At 39.6% G+C, this 19,834-nt stretch overlaps 1 protein-coding gene across 3 annotated transcripts in view; it reads left to right on the top strand.

Moving 5' to 3' along the window:
* Window positions 1-19,834, top strand: part of hectd3 (HECT domain containing 3) — a 47,611-nt gene that overhangs the window by 1,769 nt on the left and 26,008 nt on the right. For all 3 annotated transcript variants that reach the window (XM_078408421.1, XM_078408422.1, XM_078408420.1), the window contains 11 exons: window positions 2,607-2,927; window positions 4,217-4,377; window positions 7,014-7,106; window positions 8,070-8,205; window positions 10,672-10,787; window positions 12,071-12,184; window positions 13,105-13,187; window positions 14,274-14,439; window positions 15,381-15,462; window positions 16,752-16,934; window positions 19,624-19,676. In XM_078408421.1, the coding sequence (XP_078264547.1) occupies window positions 2,613-2,927; window positions 4,217-4,377; window positions 7,014-7,106; window positions 8,070-8,205; window positions 10,672-10,787; window positions 12,071-12,184; window positions 13,105-13,187; window positions 14,274-14,439; window positions 15,381-15,462; window positions 16,752-16,934; window positions 19,624-19,676 (1,502 nt within the window). In that variant the 5' untranslated portion in view covers window positions 2,607-2,612. The remainder of the gene's footprint in view (window positions 1-2,606; window positions 2,928-4,216; window positions 4,378-7,013; window positions 7,107-8,069; window positions 8,206-10,671; window positions 10,788-12,070; window positions 12,185-13,104; window positions 13,188-14,273; window positions 14,440-15,380; window positions 15,463-16,751; window positions 16,935-19,623; window positions 19,677-19,834) is intronic.

The raw sequence follows: 19,834 nt of genomic DNA, 5'->3' as shown, positions 1-19,834 counted from the left end.
GCACTCTTACATCCCTCTACTCTACAACACTCCCCAAAACCCTGCCAGTCACTGAAGGCCCTGGCTTGACTTCCCAAAAAGCAACACCTTGCTCGTGTCGATATTAAACTCATTAATCACTCCTCTGCCCAACTAACCAAGATCATGCTGCAATTTTTGATAACCATCTTTGCTATCTACATTGCTACCTCCTTTTGTGTCATCTGCAAACTTACTACTCATGACCTGTACATTCTCGTCCAAATCATTGACATAAACCACAAACAGCAGTGGGCCTAGCACCAATCCCTGAGGCACACCACTAGTTACATGCCTCCAGTCTGAAAAACAACCTTCAACCACCACCCTTTGCTTCCTTTCATGAAGCCAATTCTCTATCCTGTGGCTTGCTCTCCCTGGATCCCACGCAGAACCTTATCAAATGCTTGCTGATGTCTATGTAGCCAACCCTCGCATTATATGCCCTCATCAACCTTTTTAGTTTTTTGTCCAACTTAAGATCTTTAAAAAAAATTGCTATTCTCTGCTTTGGGTGGTTCTGTTCTGATAGGGATTGACTCCTTGATAGTTCTTCAGAGTCATAGAGTAATACAGTGTGGAAACAGGCCCTTGGGCCCATCTCACCCACACTGGCCAACAATGTCCCAGCTACCCTAGTCCCACTTGCCAGCGCTTGGTCCATAACCCTCCAAATCTGTCCTCTCCATGTACCTGTCCAACCGTTTCTTAAACGATGGGATAGTCCCAGCCTCAACTACCTCCTCTGGCAGCTTGTTCCCTACACCCATCACCCTCTGTATGAAAAAGTTACCCCTCTGATTCCTATTAAATCTTTTTTTCCCATCACCTTGAACCTATGTCCTCTGGTCCTCGATTCCCCTACTCTGGGCAAAAGATTCTGTGCATCTACCCGATCTATTCCTCTCATGATTTTTTGTATAAAATTCAGTTGTTACTGTTGCATTATCTAGTTTGTGTGTTTGTCAGGAAAATCTATTCTGTAGTCATCCCCCATTTCATGTTTCTTCCTTATTTATTTTTGAAATTGAACCAGGCTGTTGACAATTTAGATGTCACGTTTGGCCTTGCAAGAGGGAGGCACAGTGGTGCAGCGGTAGAGTTGCTAGCTTATAGCGCCAGAGACCCAGGTTCGATCCTTACTGCAATTGCTATCTGTACGCAATTTGTTCGTTCTCCCTGTGACGGTGTGGGTTTTCTCTGGGTGCTCTGGATTCCTCGCTCACTCCAAAAATGTACAGGTTTATAGGTTAGTTGACCTGTAAATTGGAAATCATCCCTAGTGTGTAGGACAGTGCTAGTATACGGGATGATCGATGGTTGGCATAGACTCCATGGGTCGAAGGGCCTGTTTCCATACAGTATCTTCAAATTCTAAAGACTTTAGTCCACTGTGCTGTTACTAAGGCTATTGTACCTTCCTTTCGTGAGCTTTTCCCAACACTGCCCTCAGTTTCATCTCCTCTGCTGCTAATAGCCTCATCCTTGGCTTTGCAACGGACTCCTGGCTGATTGCCCTTGATGTACTCCATATGATTGTTCTGCAAAGCTCTGTTGGCATTGTATTAAAGTTCACCCATCACCCCTTTGCTTGCTGAATTTTTTCCAGGCCTCGAAGATTAGATACTGGAATCTGAGCAAAAACAAATGGCTGGAGGAACACGGCAGTTAAGGCATCATCTGTGGAGGTAGAGGGATGGTCAGATGCTGCTGAGTTTCTCCAGCAGTTTGTTTTTGCTCCCTTTTTCTCCTATTGGTTTAATGATTTTAAAATGTTCATTATTTTCCAATCTTTCCATAGACTTCCCCCATTCTTTCTCTGCAATTTCCTGCAATCTTCTAATTCCGGCATTCCTGGCATTTTTAATAGTCCCTATTTCACCTTTGGCATTTTGATTGCCCTGTTGCATCCTTGTGTCAGTTCATGTTGGATAATCCTGAGTGAAGTATTGCAGACTATTTTGCTATAATATGAATGCATCATTATGTTATCCGCGGTAAAGAGTGTTTTGCAACATCGTCATAAAGTGAGGCATTTGATGTAAACTATTGATGCACAACTATTGAACCTTTTCTGATTTCTCCACCCCCACCCCTCCCTTCTTTTCTCATCTTCTATACCAGCTCTTTTGGGATAGTTTGTTTTGAAGTATTTGCTGCTTGTTAGCAATTTGATTTATTTGTACTGGCATATCTGAAGATGCCTTCCATCTTCAGCAGACCTTTGAAGTTATGTACATCTACAGTGCATCCTCTGTTATTTTGTCAGCATTTGCTTTCCATTTCTGCAGCTGACCTATTTGCAATAAACATTCTGCATTTGGCTACGAACCAAATGTAGGATCCTCGCTTCAAGTATACCTATGAATTTCTCCCAATGTAAGTGATGAAGGTCATTGAGGTGCTTTGATGGAATTTGGTAAGACAGGGAATGTTTGGGGAGGGAAAGTAATTGAACTCAGAAGTTGCTACATGTTAGTACTCAATGCTGTCTTTCCTATTCTTCATGCAATTGAAACTGAACTTGGATGAATAATGTTCACATTAATAATGATAAATCAACAATCTGAGTGTCTTGTTCATTTTAGACGGCGATGAATCCTGAAAATCCACATTACATTTTGGGAAGGATCAGATTTCTCATTGAAAGCATCGATTGCTTCAGGAACAGCAAACCTTTGCCAGAAGCTCTGTGTTATGTCCCCAGAGAGGTCTTGTACAAATTTTGGAAAGATTCCACCATTTCCAGTGCATCACTTGGGAGATCCCAGTACGTTACAGTCTGGCAGTTAGCCTCCCAGTCTCAACGCAAAAAACTCTTTGATATTGAGTTAAAGAGAGGAACATGCATCAAAGCCACAGGCGAGGAATACTGCAACAGCCATGGTCTCTGGGTGAAGCTGGATCAGGTGAACCTTATGACAGTTGTTTCCTGGTTTTTACTGATGATTTAACTTCTTAAATGTTTTTATTGTTTTTTTAACTGTTTAAATCGGAGCCGAGAAGGTTATCAGAATGATGCCTGGATTAGAGGATATTAGCCACAGGGAGAGGTTGGGCAGACTTGGATTGTTTTTTTCTGGAGTGGCAGAGGTTGAGGGTGGACCTGATATGAGTATATAAAATTACAAGAGGCATGTATATGATAGCCAGTCAGAATATTTTTCACAGGATGGAAAATCAAATACTATAGGGCATGGCTTCAAGGTGAGAGGGACAAAGTTTAAAGGAGATGAGCGGGGCCAGACTTTTACGTAGAGGATAGTGAGCACCTGGGACACACTGCTGGGGGTGATGGTTGAGGCAGATTTGATAGTGACTTTTAAGACACTTTTAGATAGGCCCGTGGATATGCGGTGAATGAAGGAATATGGATTATGTGCAAGCAGATAAGAATTGGTCTCGGTGTCATGTGGGCCAAAGGGCCTATTCGTGCTGTACTGGTTTATGTTTAAATGCTACATTCTTGAAAATATTTTAGACACTTTTCCACAGTGTGCATTTCTTCAGAGTTGACATTCATTTGTGAGATTGTTTTTTTATTTGCATTAATAGCAACATACTCAATTTTGAATTGAGCTGCAGAACAGTTGATGAAAAGTAGTTTTGTTTTCTTGTGGGTTTCATTAACCTCAGACTTGATAGCTTTTCAGTCAAGCGTAATGTTGGTGCTGTGTCTCCACTTCATTTGCCCTATAAATCATTTCAATAATTACTTAACTACATTCTCGAACAACGTATTGTTTATAGGCAATGTTGGTAAGTAATTTTTGCGTATTTTAAGCATTGTATTTCTATTTTTAGAATGATAGCATGGTTTTGTAGTGAACCACACAGAACAAGTCTTTTAACCTGGTGCTTTTGGAATGCAGTAGGAAGTAGTATGATCAACTACCAAGGTTATAGAACTGCAGGCACAACATACTTTAAATTCTTTGTAAAGATTTGCTTGTCTTTATCCTTAATGAACTAATTGGCTTTTTCTAACAGTCCCAATTAATATTGGATTATGTTCGATTAGCAAAGCTTTACTTGAGACGTTTAGTTGCCATGGATTCTTCCAATTATAGCGGTGATTTTGAAGCCAGTATCAAAATTGCAAAATAAATCTCTCAATCTCGTAATATAATGTAGACAGACCTTCTGAGGAATGAATTATCCATTTGAGTAATAACCATTTGTTTTGATGATACTTCAGGAGCAAATACAAGAGTACAACAGCAGTTGTCAGAGTAAAGAAGGATGGATTCTTCTATGTAAGCAGCCTGAAGGTGGTGAGCGGCTTGTGCCAGTAGAAACTCCTGAAAGGCTTCAGAAACAGCAGCAGCTTTTTGGCTATGACTACAGACCATGTACCAGGTAGAATGAAATGTTTTAATGCCAAGTTAAATTAGTTACAGGCTGTCAGGATGCTGAACTCTCTCCCCTCCCTCCCTCCTCTCTCCCCTGCCCCCATTGGACCTGGACTTTAACACCCCACACACACGCACATCCAGCACCAGACATTTTTTTTAACGCTGCTATGGACAGGCTTTGCACTACTGTTCATTATTTTTTATTGTAATATATTCATCTTCATCTTTTTTTTCATTGAAGTGACTATATTTTATATTGATTGTTGTTTGCTGTGCCTTTTTAATTTTAACTTAATTTAATGCACTTTATTCCTCGGGATTGTGGGAAACAGTATTTCGATTTTCTGTCTGTGTAAACTAACTGAAAATTGACAATAAAGTTGACTTTGACTTTGACTTGACTTAACATTAACTTCAAATACAATGTCTGTGTGTAAACTTGTATATCATATAAAATGTATCATCAACTTGCATTTAACATCGAGAACCGTCCCAAGCTCCTTAACGTTCAATTAAATATAAATCATAGAGTCATACAGGGTGGAAACAGGCCCTTCGGCCCAACTTGCCAACACTGACCAACATACCCAATCTACACTTTTCCCACCTGCCCGTGCTTGGCCCATATCCCTCGAAACCTATCCTCTCCCTGTCCGTTAAACGTTATGATAGTGAATGCTAATGTTAGAACAAATTAAATCATGGTCAGGGAGGGTAAGAAGTAGGTTTTACACTCTTAAGAAAGCAAGCTACATGGGCAGAAATATTCAGAGAGAAATTCCAGAGTGTAGGACTTGATACATTTTAAACATTTTTTTTTAACCTCACAATTCTCTCTGGACATCTGTGTTCAGGAGAGTTTCACTCCCTCAAGATCCCATTCAAATATCCCAATTACTTCCTTTACCTGTCTGTCGGTTTCAAACTTTTTTTGTTATTTTTGGTAAGTTTTAAAAGTTTGTGTAAATGTTCTCTGGTTTGTTTTATGTGGGGGAGGGGGTCGGGGGAAACTTTTTTTCAATTTCTTACCTTGCCGGAGATGCAATTGTTTTCCGGATCGTATCTCTGGTTGCTTTGTGGCCAAACATCGTGGAGCTGGAGGCCTTGCCTGGGACTGACTTTGAGCCCCCGCGGGACGTGGGCTTACCGACTAAGCGTGCGATCCCTTGCCTGGATCGACGCTCCAACCGCAACCTGCGGACTTTAACATCGCGGAACTCGCAATTTTGTGTACAGACCGGTCGGGAGCTCCAAAAGCCACACAACGTTCGACTAGTCCTGACCCGGGGTAGATCGCCCGGCGCGGGGGAGCTGGGAACCCCCCACCCTCGATGCAGGAGCTGGATCGCCACGATGAGGAAGGCCCGCTACGGGAGTCAAGATCGTCCCGTCAATGGAAGGTTAGATCCCCCGACCGCTGGAGGACAAAGAAGGGAGAGATTGAACTTTATTTCGCCTTCCATCACAGTGAGGAATGTGGAGTCACTGTGGTGGATGTTCATGTTAAAATGTATTTTGTGTGTCCTGTTGCTTTTTATTGTTATGACTGTACGGCAAATGAGTTCCTCGTATGTTGCAAAATAAAGTATGATTGTGATTGGTGAAAGTGTGACTGGTAGCCTGCTAGTTTGTTTATGTACTTTGTTTTTTCTGACTTTTTTCTGCAGGTCCCATCCACCATAGGGAAGTACAAATTGCGTCTGGTGTTTTGATAAGTTAACGTTTATCCCCTATGAGGAATACAAAGATTTCATGGTTGGATTAGCATTAACCCTCTCCTTTTTCAGCCTTTGGTCTGATCCACTGACTCCACCTTAAGGACACATTTAATACAGTTACTAGATTTCCACGAAGTCAAGTCAAGTCAATTTTATTTGTATAGCACATTTAAAACTACAATATTTTAAAACCTGCCAATTCTATTGCAGAATTTGTGAAGATTTAAAAACAAGTGAGAAGTTTAGAAATTAAATGCAAGGTTGTTTTTGAATGCATGTCTTCTCACCTACAACCAATAAACCTCTTAACAATGAACAGGAATTTCCTGTTGTGTGGAGCATGCTGCTGTACTTAAATACCTACTGATTGAGAAGTGATGAAAGGCCCATATTTCTGGATGTTTGTGAAGGAAATTTGATACTCTTCAATCTGTGCATATTATTAATTTCAATCATTTCCTAACAAACTTTAATCAAGTGGCAGTAATGAATATCGAAGCCTGTACATTTTTTTATGTTCCTCTAAGAAACTATTCCTAAACTGATTACTCATGACATTTTAAACTTTTTTTCGTGTTCTTGTTCCATGTCTGTATAAAACTTGAGGGTCTTCAAGGTACAACAGAAGTCCTTATTACATTCTCAATGCTGGCAGCAAGACAGCTAAAAATGGCTGCAACCACACAATCTGACTACACTCACACACTGTGTACAGGCAGAGATAACCATGTATAAAACATCTCCCTTTGTCCTGTGCAATGCCACCTGCTGCACGGGAGGAGCAACAGGTCCTCCCACTCCACACGGTCCACCAAACATCACACTTTTCTTCCATGTAAAGCATAATCTGAACTAGTTCATGATCAGCTGTAATAATAGCTTTAGACAACTATTCTGGTTATATTTTTGTTTTCTGGTTTAGATGGGAGCAAGTTGTTGATGCACAATATTCTTTACACCTGGGTGCAAAGCCCAAGGTAGCTGCCAGGGATGATGCCGCAGTGCACAAACTAAGGTGGGTGTATGGTTAGAGTGCCTACGTTTCCCCTGCTAAGTTACAGTTCATGTTTTTCAATGCTGCTGTAAGTTGATATGTTGGAATGCAAATTTAAACTACAATACACAATCTAAATTTCAGCATCTACCAGGGCAGGTATTATTTCGAGCTCTTGCATGCCCTGCTTATTATTTATTTATTCCTGTGCAGAAGGAAGCTATTTGTCCTATTGAGACTATGCCGGCTCCCTTTAGCGCAATTCCATCAGTCCCACTCTTCCTATTATTTCCCTGAGACTTTCAAACTAAATTTTCCTTGTTCCCTTTGACTCTTTTTTCCATTTCACTTTTTTTCTGATTACCATGATGAAGACTAGACTTGCTCCAGAGAAGTTAAGAATTCATTGATTGTGCGGGCATACAGAGCTGCTTGCAATCTAACAATGTACTGTTTGCACAGGGTTTATTTGACTGCTGTCATTAGGCCTGCCAGATTACGCACCTATCACCGAGTCAGACTGGAGAAGTAATTACAAAAATATTAGTTTTGGTTACATCTTTGCCAGATACATTGGAGCCCAGATGGTTAGCGTAAAGGGTTTTTTAATCCTTTGACCATAGTCTATCCACTGAAATTATTCTCTTGCTTGTTAAGTATCTTAACTTTTCATTTACTTTCTTTTCACTTGGCAATGTCACAGAATTTCAGAACAAAGAAGTGAGCTGCCTTCCAGGCTAGTGCCTACCTCCCTGGAAAGTTCATGGAAAGATCCGGGAGTGCCATGTTCTTCGATTTGATTGTTCTGCAGAGTGACCTGCATCTTTTTACTGCTTGTCTTCAAATTACTGATTAGATTGGAAGTGTATTCTGTGGAGAGCTTTTTTACAGAAGCTCTTCTACGCCTCATGTTTTGTTTTTGTAGCAAGCTCTAGCGGGAATCTAATGAATGCACTTGAAGTTTAACTTTGTCATTGGGTGTAGGTCTGTCCCTCCCACCTGGACATTCGAGTGCGATGAAGACTTGGTACATTACTTCTACGACCGCATCGGGAAGGAGGATGAAAGCTTAGGCAGTGTCAAACATCTAGTTGACAGCATGGATGCTTCTTCTTTCTCGGTAAGATCTTGCCTTAGTTTGGTGCCCATGGAATTTATCTTTACGGCCACTGCTTCATATGAGAGAATGTTTAAAAAGATAGACCTGCTTTCTTTCTTCCCTAGAGTGTTTTCTGCTGAAACAGTTTTTTTTTTTTAACAAAGTTTATTTCTGAATTTTTGTTAATACAGCTTTGACAATTCAATGCATGAACACATTTGAACTGATAGATATCCCCCCCCCCCCCACTCGCAGTACCATTCAGGGGGTATACAACTTAAGTTATGCAAGGAAAATAAGTAAATAAATAAACAAACATAAACATACAAATGATGTAAAATAATCATAGCTAAAGATAAAAATAAATACTACAAAAAAAAGATTCATTGTTAGAGGTTTAAAGCAGTACACCATATTATCTAGGGCGCCAACATGCATAAAAACAGACAAGAGTGAAGCAGAAAAATGGGAATGTTAAGACATAACAGGGACCATTCTAATACTTCAATTCCGCTTTTAATTACATACACACATATCAAAGACTACTCAACCATAATATTATCAGAGCCTAAAGCATCAATACAGCTAAGGAAAGGTTGCCATATCAATGTAAACTTGTCAGCTGACTCCTTAACAGTGTTGTGAACAGCTGGAAAAAAAGGAATACTTGCGAGCAGTGGGATTAAGAGTACGCCAAACATCAGCAATACCATTTCTCAGACACTTAACATTTTGTTTACAAGTGCTCCAAAAGCAGTGAATTTTAATGGTTTAATCTCTTCTGTGTTCAGATGTCTAAGGAAATACCACGGTTTAAATTGCTTGCATTCAATATTTTTGGTCTGCAGTTTTCTTTAAAATTTAGAGCACAACAGTTGGGATGTTACCAAAGTCTACAAAATTCTGTCTGGCTAGAGAGACTGAATACAAGAAGAATATTTTCCCTGACCAGGGGTCTCTAGAATGAGGGATCACAGACTTGGAATATGGGGCGAAACATTAGGACTGAGTTATGAAGACGTTTCTTTAAATAGATAGAACATAAATTGTGGAAGATGGATGAAGGCCAAAACACTGGAGATATTTAAGAAGATGTCGATAGATTTCTAGACACCAAAGGCATCAAGGAGTGAAAATGTGATACTGGGAAAGTTAATCAATGGCGATCATATTAAATGGCAGAACAGGCTCTAAGGGCAGAATGGCCTTTTTCAGTTTTCAGCATTGGCATGTAAATGTTCACTTGTCTAGAAATGGTTATAAACTCTGAAAATGTTTTATCTGAAAGTAAAAGTGGATTGAAACGCCAAGGCCTGTAACCAGGTTTTGTGGCTGGTAGGTTAAGCTTCAGTTTATGGGGAGCGTGATCAGAAATTGCGATCGCATGATAGTCACATTCCTGAACCGAAGGAATGAGACCCTTATCCATTAAGATATAATCGATGCGTGAGAATGTTTTGTGAACAGCTGAAAAAAAGGAATACTTTCGAGCAGTGGGATTAAGAGTACGCCAAACATCAGCAATACCACAGGTATCAAGAAACAGCTGAATTGAAAGGGCAGCCTTAGGGGTTGGCATATTTTTAACAGAGCTACGGTCTAGGCTAGGGGTCAACACACAGTTCATATCTCCACCTATTATCAAATGATGTACATTTAAATCAGGTAATCGGGAGAAGAAATTAGTGAAGAATGCAGCGTCATCCCAATTAGGGGCATAAACACTAGCTAAGGTAACTGGGGTGTTATATAGTTTGCCTGTAACTATGACATATCGGCCCAAGGTGTCTGCGTCAATCTGGGAAGAGATAAAAGGCACGTGTTTACAAATAAGAAGTGCTGCCCCTCTTGATTTAGATTGAAATCTGGAATGATAAACTACACCAACCCATCCAGCATGCAAACGTGAATGACTAGATATATTTAAGTGAGTTTCCTGAAGGAAAGCAATGTCCACCTTTAACTGATGTAAATGTGTCAGGACTCTTTTACGTTTCACAGGATGATTCATCCCCTTAACATTCCAACTCACAAACGAGATTGGGCAAGTAGCCATCCCTCCTCTAGTCACATTCTGTGCCATGACCAGAGATACTGAGTATATGTAAAGACAAATGATAATTTGCACGTCAGGCCCCTGTCGTTACATGACTTAAAAAAATTAAAATAAATAAATAAATAAATAGAAAGTATGACATAAAACGAACGGAAGAATAAATCTGAATGGTAAAACATCTTTAAGTCCCTCATTTCCCCTCCCTTCTTACCCATATAAACAATGAATTGTATAAATGGAAGTGCTTTTCTGAAGCTCAGACTTGGGTGAAGTTGATTAGGAGAAAGAATATGGTGGAAGTAAAACAAAGACCATGTGTATTGCAGAATAAAAGACTAGCTAGGCGGGGCGTTTGTTGGGGAAGGCTTCCTTCCACACGCGTCATGGAAACTCATTAACGGTTTTATGTCTGATATTCTTATACTTGACAGGATGAAGCAAATGTGTGGTGTTTGACTGATGGAGACAATGACACATTCTGGGAGAGTGAGGGGAGTCAGGGCCATCACTGGATTCGATTGCACATGAAGAAAGGCATCATTATCAAGTATGAAAATTTAAGTATAAAGTCGATTTCTAGATTTAACAGTTTCATGTTCTAATAATCCCATGCCTAATATGCAGTAAAATGCACAATTAGTTTGATAAGTGAACATGCATCATTTCAAATAGAAGAATATTTAGATTGTGCGCCTGTGGCGATCCAAAGGATTAAAACGATACTTAAATATATGGAACTTAGAAATAACATTAAACCTGAAGTGAAAATGAATGTTTTTCAATTTTGTTTTTAAGTTTTATCACTTAATTCTTCTTCCTGGGTTTTTTTTTTAAGCTCCCTGCTTTCATTTGAGTCATACACCATGGATACGGGCCCTTTGGCCTAATTCATTCATGCCAACCAAGTTACCCCATCTAAGCATCCTATTCGCCTGTATTTTGGTCCATAACCTTTCCAATCTATGTGTCTGTCTAAATGACTTTAAAATTTTGTCATATCCAGCTCAACTGCTTCCTCCAGTGGCTCATTTCCTATATCCATTATACTCTCTGTGGAAAGGTTGCCCCTCAGGTTCCGATGAAATCTTTCCTATTTCATTGTAAACCTATGCTCTCTGGTTCTTGATTCCCTTACCCTGGGAAAAATAATTTGTGCATTCAATTACCCAGTGCATCTTACAACTTGTACCCTTGATACAGTATTCTCATTTCTTATTGATTATGTGGTACCTTCTCTGTCCTCTTGTCTTTTTTCTCTGCGCTCCTCTCCCATTCCCCACATCTCTCCCTTTCCAACAATTCTAGGTCCAAACCTATGCTAAACCAAATCACATTTGTTCATTTTTTAAATGGGTCCAAATATCATCTGTATTTTAGTTCTACCTTTTGAAATTTCCCACAAATTTACAGGCAGTCGGATTATGCTGTGAATCATCATTATTTTCAATCTGATCTTTGTTGTTCAATGGACTGACATTCTTGGTGTGAATCATATTTCAGTGTTCATAATTTCAGACGTTCCTTGGTCTATCATTTAAAGTGTGGGGAAGAAATTGTTAAATTGAAAGGCAGTCACCATTTTTCTTTTGAAACCAGAAAATATACATAGATAAGGAGGACTTTGGGATGTACAGAAGAGGAATTAATGCTTTAATCAGCATCATATTGCTAATATAAGCAAATTAGTCTCTATTTGAATATGCAGCTTAGGTTAATTAGAAAATAGACACTTTTGTGTAACTCAATTATCCTAAACAGCTGTTACATGAGTAAAATACCAAGGGATTACTTAGTGTAATTAATGGAATATATCTGCTTTCTTTCTTGCAGAAAGCTATTTGTCTCAGTAGATGCAACGGATGACAACTACATGCCAAAGAAAATTCAAGTATATGGTGGTGAACGTGACAATTTAAAGAAGTTAAATGATATCACTGTTGATGAGTACGTATGGAAGATTGTAATGCAAAATTCTATTCCTCAGTAAATCAACATTTTAAAAATTTTGCTACCATTAAAACAAGCACATTTCTGGTAAAGCAGCAAATTCTTCTACATTATTCTAACGTCTTCTGCTTGCTTTCTGCCCATTGCCTGATCTCCATCATATCTCCAATTCTGGGATATTCCAGACAAATTAAAATCTTCATTCTCCATGTCTTCTTTTTCCCTTTTGAATGGGGGTGCATGGGGTTTCTAAAGTAATTGCATACCAAGTCAGTCAGAGGGATGACATTTGACCCAAACAGAAGTTAGATGTCATATTAAATATATTGTACTTTGTAGTTACAGCGTAATAGGAAATCGTGCTTTCTAGCATTCACTATTTTGATAAGGTAACTTTGGATTTAAGATTTTCAGTAATGATTCCTGTAGAATGAAATTTAGAAACCAATGTTTCTATTTTATATATACATATATATAATATAAGAAAATAACTGCCGATGCTGGTACAAATCAAAGTTATTTATTCACAAAATGCTGGAGTAACTCAGCAGGTCAGGCAGCATCTCGGGAGAGAAGGAATGGGTGACGTTTCGGGTCGAGACCCTTCTTCAGATTGATGTCAGAGGGGCGGGACAAAGGAAGGATATAGGTGGAGACAGGAAGATAGAGGGAGATCTGGGAAGGAGGAGGGAAAGAGAGGGACAGAGGAACTATCTAAAGTTGGAGAAATCGATGGTCATACCACTGGGCTGCAAGCTGCCCAGGCGAAATATGAGGTTTCTATTTTAATAACTTGGATTTTTTAAATGATAACTTTCAATTTTCTAAATCGCTTCAGATAATGGGGAAAAAAACTAACAATGTGTATAATACTGAAACATTGTTACCAGCTAGTATTTTTTTTTTCTCTCTTCCAGAACTTTAGTTGGTGATCTGTGTGTTCTTGAGGACATGATGGTACATCTTCCTATAATTGAAATTCGCATTCCAGAATGCGTAGGTAAGTTCTTCAGTTATGTGAAGTGAGGAAAGCAATTGTCGTGGCAAATTATCTTTGGTGATGAAACAATCTCCAATGAGAGGGAAATGGATAAGGGAACAAAAATTAGGAGTACCATATTCTTCTCGGCTTCCTCAACCAGACTGAAGTTAAAGTTACAAGGACATTTTAAATGTACACGCAGGATCGTATTTGAGCAAGCTCGCACTTGACAATTGGCCTGTTGTGCTGGCCTCTACTTCTGCTAGCCACTGACACACTGAATCTTTGTGGCTGTGCCACTCCCACATCACTGCGGGCAATGCCATCGCAAGCCTTTGTGCTGAGTAAGACTTTTTAACACTTGATTAAAGGCATTTCAAAAATGTTGGTAAAATAATTAAAATACGTTTTAAATATATACTGATTTAAATGCACATAACACTGCTGTTAATTAATTTACATCATAAATGTACATTGAAAAAGGGAACAATAACATGACTATCTTTTAAACAAAAGTACACCACTTCATTCAAGTGAAATGGCCATGCTAAATATGTATTGTGTATTTACGGCTGGTGCAAAGCTGATGGATTAGATATGTAAGGAGTGGACCCAAGTCTACAATTCAGCAAATTAGCGAATTACCCCTGGACCTATTGGTAGATCAAGAGGGCAGATGGTCGCACATTTCGAAGTCAAGCACCTTCCAGGTTTACAAGCTGTAGCCCACACGTACAAGCCCACATGTACAAGCACCACTATCAACCTGCTAATCAGCAGATACGACAATCCAGCCATCATGGGCGATTTGCATGTGCGCCCCTTGGAATCTACATGACTTCCCCAGGTCATGAATTCGTTACTGATGTACAACCCTTATTTGGTACACAAGATATCATTTCCCCTGAAGATGAACTTAAGTTACCTGGATGTATACTTCTTTCCTGATCCACAAAATTAGCTTAAGCCCTCACTCAATTTAATTAGCTCCTGTTATTTACTACACTTTAAAAGTCAGTCATTCAATGAGGTTTTTCTCCACTGTAAATCAGGTCAATATTTGTATCTGCTTCAGAGGATAACATCTTCAGTATTTCCCAACAGATGGAGGGATAGATGCCCGACTACATGGTCTCAAGATCAGATCCTCAAGGGAGAGAGACTTGGGATTAAACATTGATATGTTTCAATCAACAAACCTGGTTCGTTATCCACGTCTCGAGGGACATGATCCTGATATGTTATATAGAAGAGCAGTGGTTATCCACAGGTATATAACTGTACTGTTGCTTCCTCCTAATAGACTACACAGATGTACAGTTTTCCATTCAAGGAATTACGATATTATATTTGTATTACAAATAAATGTAGTGAACGGAATACTGATAAAGGTTGTGCTAGCCAGATGGCTTAAGGTCACAGAACTAGTTGCAACTTGGTGGGTGGGATGGTAGGATGTAGGTGTCTATGGGACAAGTTTGAATCCTTTGGCTGATTTAGTGGCACCAACGTCCCATTTCCAACCTAATAAAAGGACGGCACAGCGGTAGAGTTGCTGCTTTACAGCGCCAGAGACCCATGTTCGATCCTGACTACAGATGCTCTCTGCATGGAATTTGTACGTTCTCCCTGTGACGCCGTGGGTTTTCTCCAGGTGCTCCGGTTTCTTCCCACCTCCCAGACATGCGGGTTTGTAGGTCAATTGGCTGATGTAAATTGTCCCTCGTGTTTAGGATAGAACTAGTGTATGGGTGATGGCTGGTCAGCGCAGACTCTGTAGGCCGAAGGACCTTGTTTCCATCCTGTATCTCTAATACTAAAAAATTAAATAAAGCCACAATGCAAGTCGAATCATGTAAGTCGAACAATTAACAGCCAAGTACATGGATCTATGGATAGTTGGTCCGCGGGTGATGTGTACTAAGTATATAAATGAGTGAGTCAGATGCCAAACCATTGGGATTACCAGGCATCAAATAATGTTATTGGAATTTAACTTGGCAGTGAAGAAATGGACATCTCCAAGCAAAGGTCTGAGTAAAATTTGGAATAGCATTAGACTGAATAGAAATGTAATTGATACAGCGTGTGGATAGAATTCTGCTGTATAATTTTTATTAATTATGCTTGAGTGTTTAATTTTCAAAAGCTTAATTATAATAATGTGACTATCTTCTTTGTCCATATTAATTGAAATATTTTCTTGCCTAGATTCCTTAAACTCCTGGACAGCCTTATTCACCATCTGGTGCCAGCCTGGGACCACACTGTGGGTTCATTTGGTCATTTGAAGGTGAGCTGTTCAGCTTGAAATATAGGCCAACCTGTCCTTGCATTTTTGGTGTAATTCTGACGAGTATGCCCTCTAAATCTTTTAAGAGATTCATTGCCCGAAACGGTTCAATATTCTAGGTATGATTTGATCTTAAGAATTATTATATAAATAAAAGCAGGAGTAGGTCATTCACAAAAATCAAACAAATAATGGGCTAAACTTGTGGAGAACTGAATACTAGTTTCCAATGCATTGCTCCATATCTAATCTTTTACCTTACCACCAATACCCACCCTGATAAATGGCTGATTTGTAGTTCCTCCCGTTCTTTCAAAAGTTACGTGTTGCAAATTAAATTGTTTTTAAATCTCTGCCCTTTTAGATTTTGCATGTCTTAATGAGAATTCTTCAATATGTTTTAAATGAAGATCAGGAACTGCTGTTTTTTCTTTACTGAAACATGTCTCACTCATGGTTTGCATGACCTTGCTATGCAACCTGAGGGTTTCTCCATTTATTGCACAGAATCCTCGGGTAAGGAAAAAGCGGCAGTGTCTGCTTTATAATCAATGCTTCATGAAGCCTTGGTGTGATGGTCTTGACTTAATTCTGCTCCCCTAACCTAGAATACCTAATCATAAAAAGTAATCTCTTTTATCTTTGAGGATTTAATCTCTACCATCTTGTCAGCATATATATGAACCCTAAGCCAATGCCAAGGTAACATGGGATGAATTATACTTGGAAGTATCATCAAGGCTGCCACCTTGGCCACTTTTCTATCCTCTACTTTTGGGAAAAGATAGAGGAGCCCGGACATCCAGAATTGGAAGACCAGCTTCTGCTGTTGGACTCTGAACCAATCACCTCTTTCACACCCCCTTCTTGGAGGTGCTGCCATGTACTCTTAACTCTACCGTATTCATTTATTCCATTAATGTGCTTTCATATATTTTGCACTGTTTTAGACTGCACAACGATCTTTCACCATTCATCTCTTGCATTTGTCATTGTATGCTGTTTACCGTACGAGCTTCATATGGGCAAGAAATTTCTGCACCCTGGTGTATATGACAATAAACTAATCGGAATCTGTGTTATGTTGGAGTTTCACTGCTCGTAGCACAGCTCATTGATGCTCTCTAGAAAGCATGTCTCGGGTGTCATATTAGAGCAAGCCATTCTAAAGTTACAAAAAACGTCGCAGCTGTCAGTAAAGTGAACAGTGAGACCCAATCCTTCACTGGCGACTGCAAAATCCCAGCCAACAAATTGACTAAATAAAGTACCTTTTTTTTGCCTACCAGCACATCAAGCAGTTCCTCCTGCTTTCAAAACGGCGCACTGCTCTTATTGCACAGTGCCTCAAGGATTCAGAAACGAACAAACCCAACAACATGCCAAAACTCTATATAAATCGACGGGTCGCCATGGAGCATCGTAACAACCCTTCCCTTGATTCCTCTTGTAGGAATGCTGTGTTCACACAGGTATGTTAAAATAATCCAAAGCAACTTGCTTGCATATACACGGATTTTGCAAATCTAGAAGTGTGTTACTTTAGGAAATTGTTGCATTTGAGAGGAAGTAAGTTCAATTTTACATTTATTTTCTGAGATTTGTTTATTTATTTATTTATTTAAGGTATGTAGGTTAATTGGCTGGGTAAATGTAAAAATTGTCCCTAGTGGGTGTAGGATAGTGTTAATGTGCGGGGATCGCTGGGCGGCACGGACTTGATGGGCCGAAAAGGCCTGTTTCCGGCTGTATATATATGATATGATGATATGATATGATTTATTGTGTACGTAGACACCATCTGATGTGGTACTGAAATGTGTATGGAATCATAGATTTGTTTCGGCTCCGAAGGAGGCTACTTGACCAATTCAGAGCATACCAGCGCCCAGTCGACCAAACCTATCATCCCCCAGAGAGTTTAGTGCAAAGCAGAAAGCACTTTTTTAGTGAAGTAAAAATCCCATTTTGCATGCAGGAGCCAAGTTGAACAAATTTGAAATTGAGCAGTTGACTGAAAGTATAATCTTAAAGGAAGAAAGATCTGCAGAAAAGTTTGAGAAAGGACTCCAGAACTTGAGGCCTCAACAGCTGAAAGTATGGCCATCAAGAATTGTTTTTTTTTTAAACAGCAATAGAAAAACACAGATGAACTTTCAGTATTGCAAGAATGAAAGGGATTCTGGGGAGAGGAAAGACAAAGCAATAAAGGATTTTAAAAGTCAGAATAAGAGTTGAGTTGTTAGCTTTTCTCTGCAACATATATACGGGGGATGGTTAAACAAAGTTGTGCTGTAGTAATGACTGAATGAAAGGAATAATATCAGACTACTATGGTCCCGGCTAGATGAGTGTTATGGCATTGAATGATGCTGGCATCATGCACACAAAAGGCTCCAGACCTGAAGAATATTTGTTATTTTTTAAATTGTATGTATTTTGACACGTTAAGAACTTTTGTAAGGTGGCAACTTGATTGAGAAATTTAAGCATTTCAGATAAAAATGGACATTGATTTGGGAGGCAACCGTCCATAAAAGGACTTTCAAGAGAAACTGGAGGTTGGAAATTGTGTAGTTTGCAAGGGAAAAACGGTTGAGGTTGCTTTCATGAGGAGAAGGGTGACAATAGACAATAGACAATAGACAATAGGTGCAGGAGTAGGCCATTCAGCCCTTCGAGCCAGCACCGCCATTCAATGCGATCATGGCTGATCACTATCAATCAGTACCCCGTTCCTGCCTTCTCCCCATACCCCCTCACTCCGCTATCCTTAAGAGCTCTATCCAGCTCTCTCTTGAAAGCATCCAACGAACTGGCCTCCACTGCCTTCTGAGGCAGAGAATTCCACACCTTCACCACCCTCTGACTGAAAAAGTTCTTCCTCATCTCCGTTCTAAATGGCCTACCCCTTATTCTCAAACTGTGGCCCCTTGTTCTGGACTCCCCCAACATTGGGAACATGTTATCTGCCTCTAATGTGTCCAATCCCCTAATTATCTTATATGTTTCAATAAGATCCCCCCTCATCCTTCTAAATTCCAGTGTATACAAGCCCAATCGCTCCAGCCTTTCAACATACGACAGTCCCGCCATTCCGGGAATTAATCTAGTGAACCTACGCTGCACGCCCTCCATAGCAAGAATATCCTTCCTCAAATTTGGAGACCAAAACTGCACACAGTACTCCAGGTGCGGTCTCACCAGGGCCCGGTACAACTGTAGAAGGACCTCTTTGCTCCTAGTAGAAGGACCTCTTTGCTCCTGATTATGACTTGCTGCATAGACAACCTAGGAAATGCTGAAATGCAAAGCGATGCAGCATTGCTTTTTCAGTCAAAGACACTTTGTGAGATCCTGAAATGTTAACTCCGTTTCTTTTTCCACAGATACTGCCTGACCTGAATATTTTAAAACATTTTTAGTTTTCATTTCAGATTTCCAGCATTTGTAATTTTGGGGGGTTTTTTCTGACAAATTTGACATTGTTTGTGTCAAGAAAACAAATGAGTCCTCTGATTAGGTTTAACCATATTACTCATTAATTATCGTTCAGATTGGTCTTACTCATTTGGTGGTTTTGGAGGAGGTACACACTGTTCCACCTCCATTCCTTCATTATACTTTCCATGTGACATATATGTACTCCTTTCTCAAGTACCAAATAATATTCTTTATTTTCATCTCCATTCAGCTCAACATAACAAATGTTACTGTCCCCCTTTCGTACAACTTTTTTTTTAAATGTGGGTAACCCAGGCTAGATATGCCATTTAAAATTCCACATTATTATGTCAACATTTTGGTTTGCCTCTACAAAGGCCTCTATCCAAAGCCTGTTGCAGAATGCAGCAACATGGCTGGGGCCCGACCATTGGATATTCTGGGGTGCGTGTCTTCACCCCATTTGCAAGTGGTGAGGACACAGAGAGAGATTGAGGTTGCGATCTTTGGCAATTGGTTATTTCCATTATACAAAGTGTAAAGAGTACAGCTGAAGACATGTAAATGGTTCTTAGTGAGAGGCAAAAGTCTGCTTGAAGCAGCATATTAACAACTGAATTGATTTTTGATTGCCTAGTTTATTCACTAATTAAATCCAGACAACTCTGAATATTGCGACACTACTAAATTCCAATGTGTTCACTATCTGTTTTGTAGATGTTTGAGGGGCTGAAGCCTTCGGACAAGTGCGAGAAACCTTTAGATTACAGGTACTGTATGATCATTTGGGAATTTTCAGAAAATTAAACTTGGGCTAGGATTTTTCTAATGGTAGTTTTTTTTCTGCCTTGGGCCATATTTTGGATGCATTTCCAAATTACAATTGCATCGTTAAGTTCTGTTTATTTTATCCCTTCTGTTTTTATTT

The sequence above is a fragment of the Rhinoraja longicauda genome, chromosome 11, assembly GCF_053455715.1.
Source record: "Rhinoraja longicauda isolate Sanriku21f chromosome 11, sRhiLon1.1, whole genome shotgun sequence".
Classification (NCBI taxonomy): domain Eukaryota; kingdom Metazoa; phylum Chordata; class Chondrichthyes; order Rajiformes; family Arhynchobatidae; genus Rhinoraja; species Rhinoraja longicauda.
This window is presented reverse-complemented; position numbering and strand designations above follow the sequence as displayed.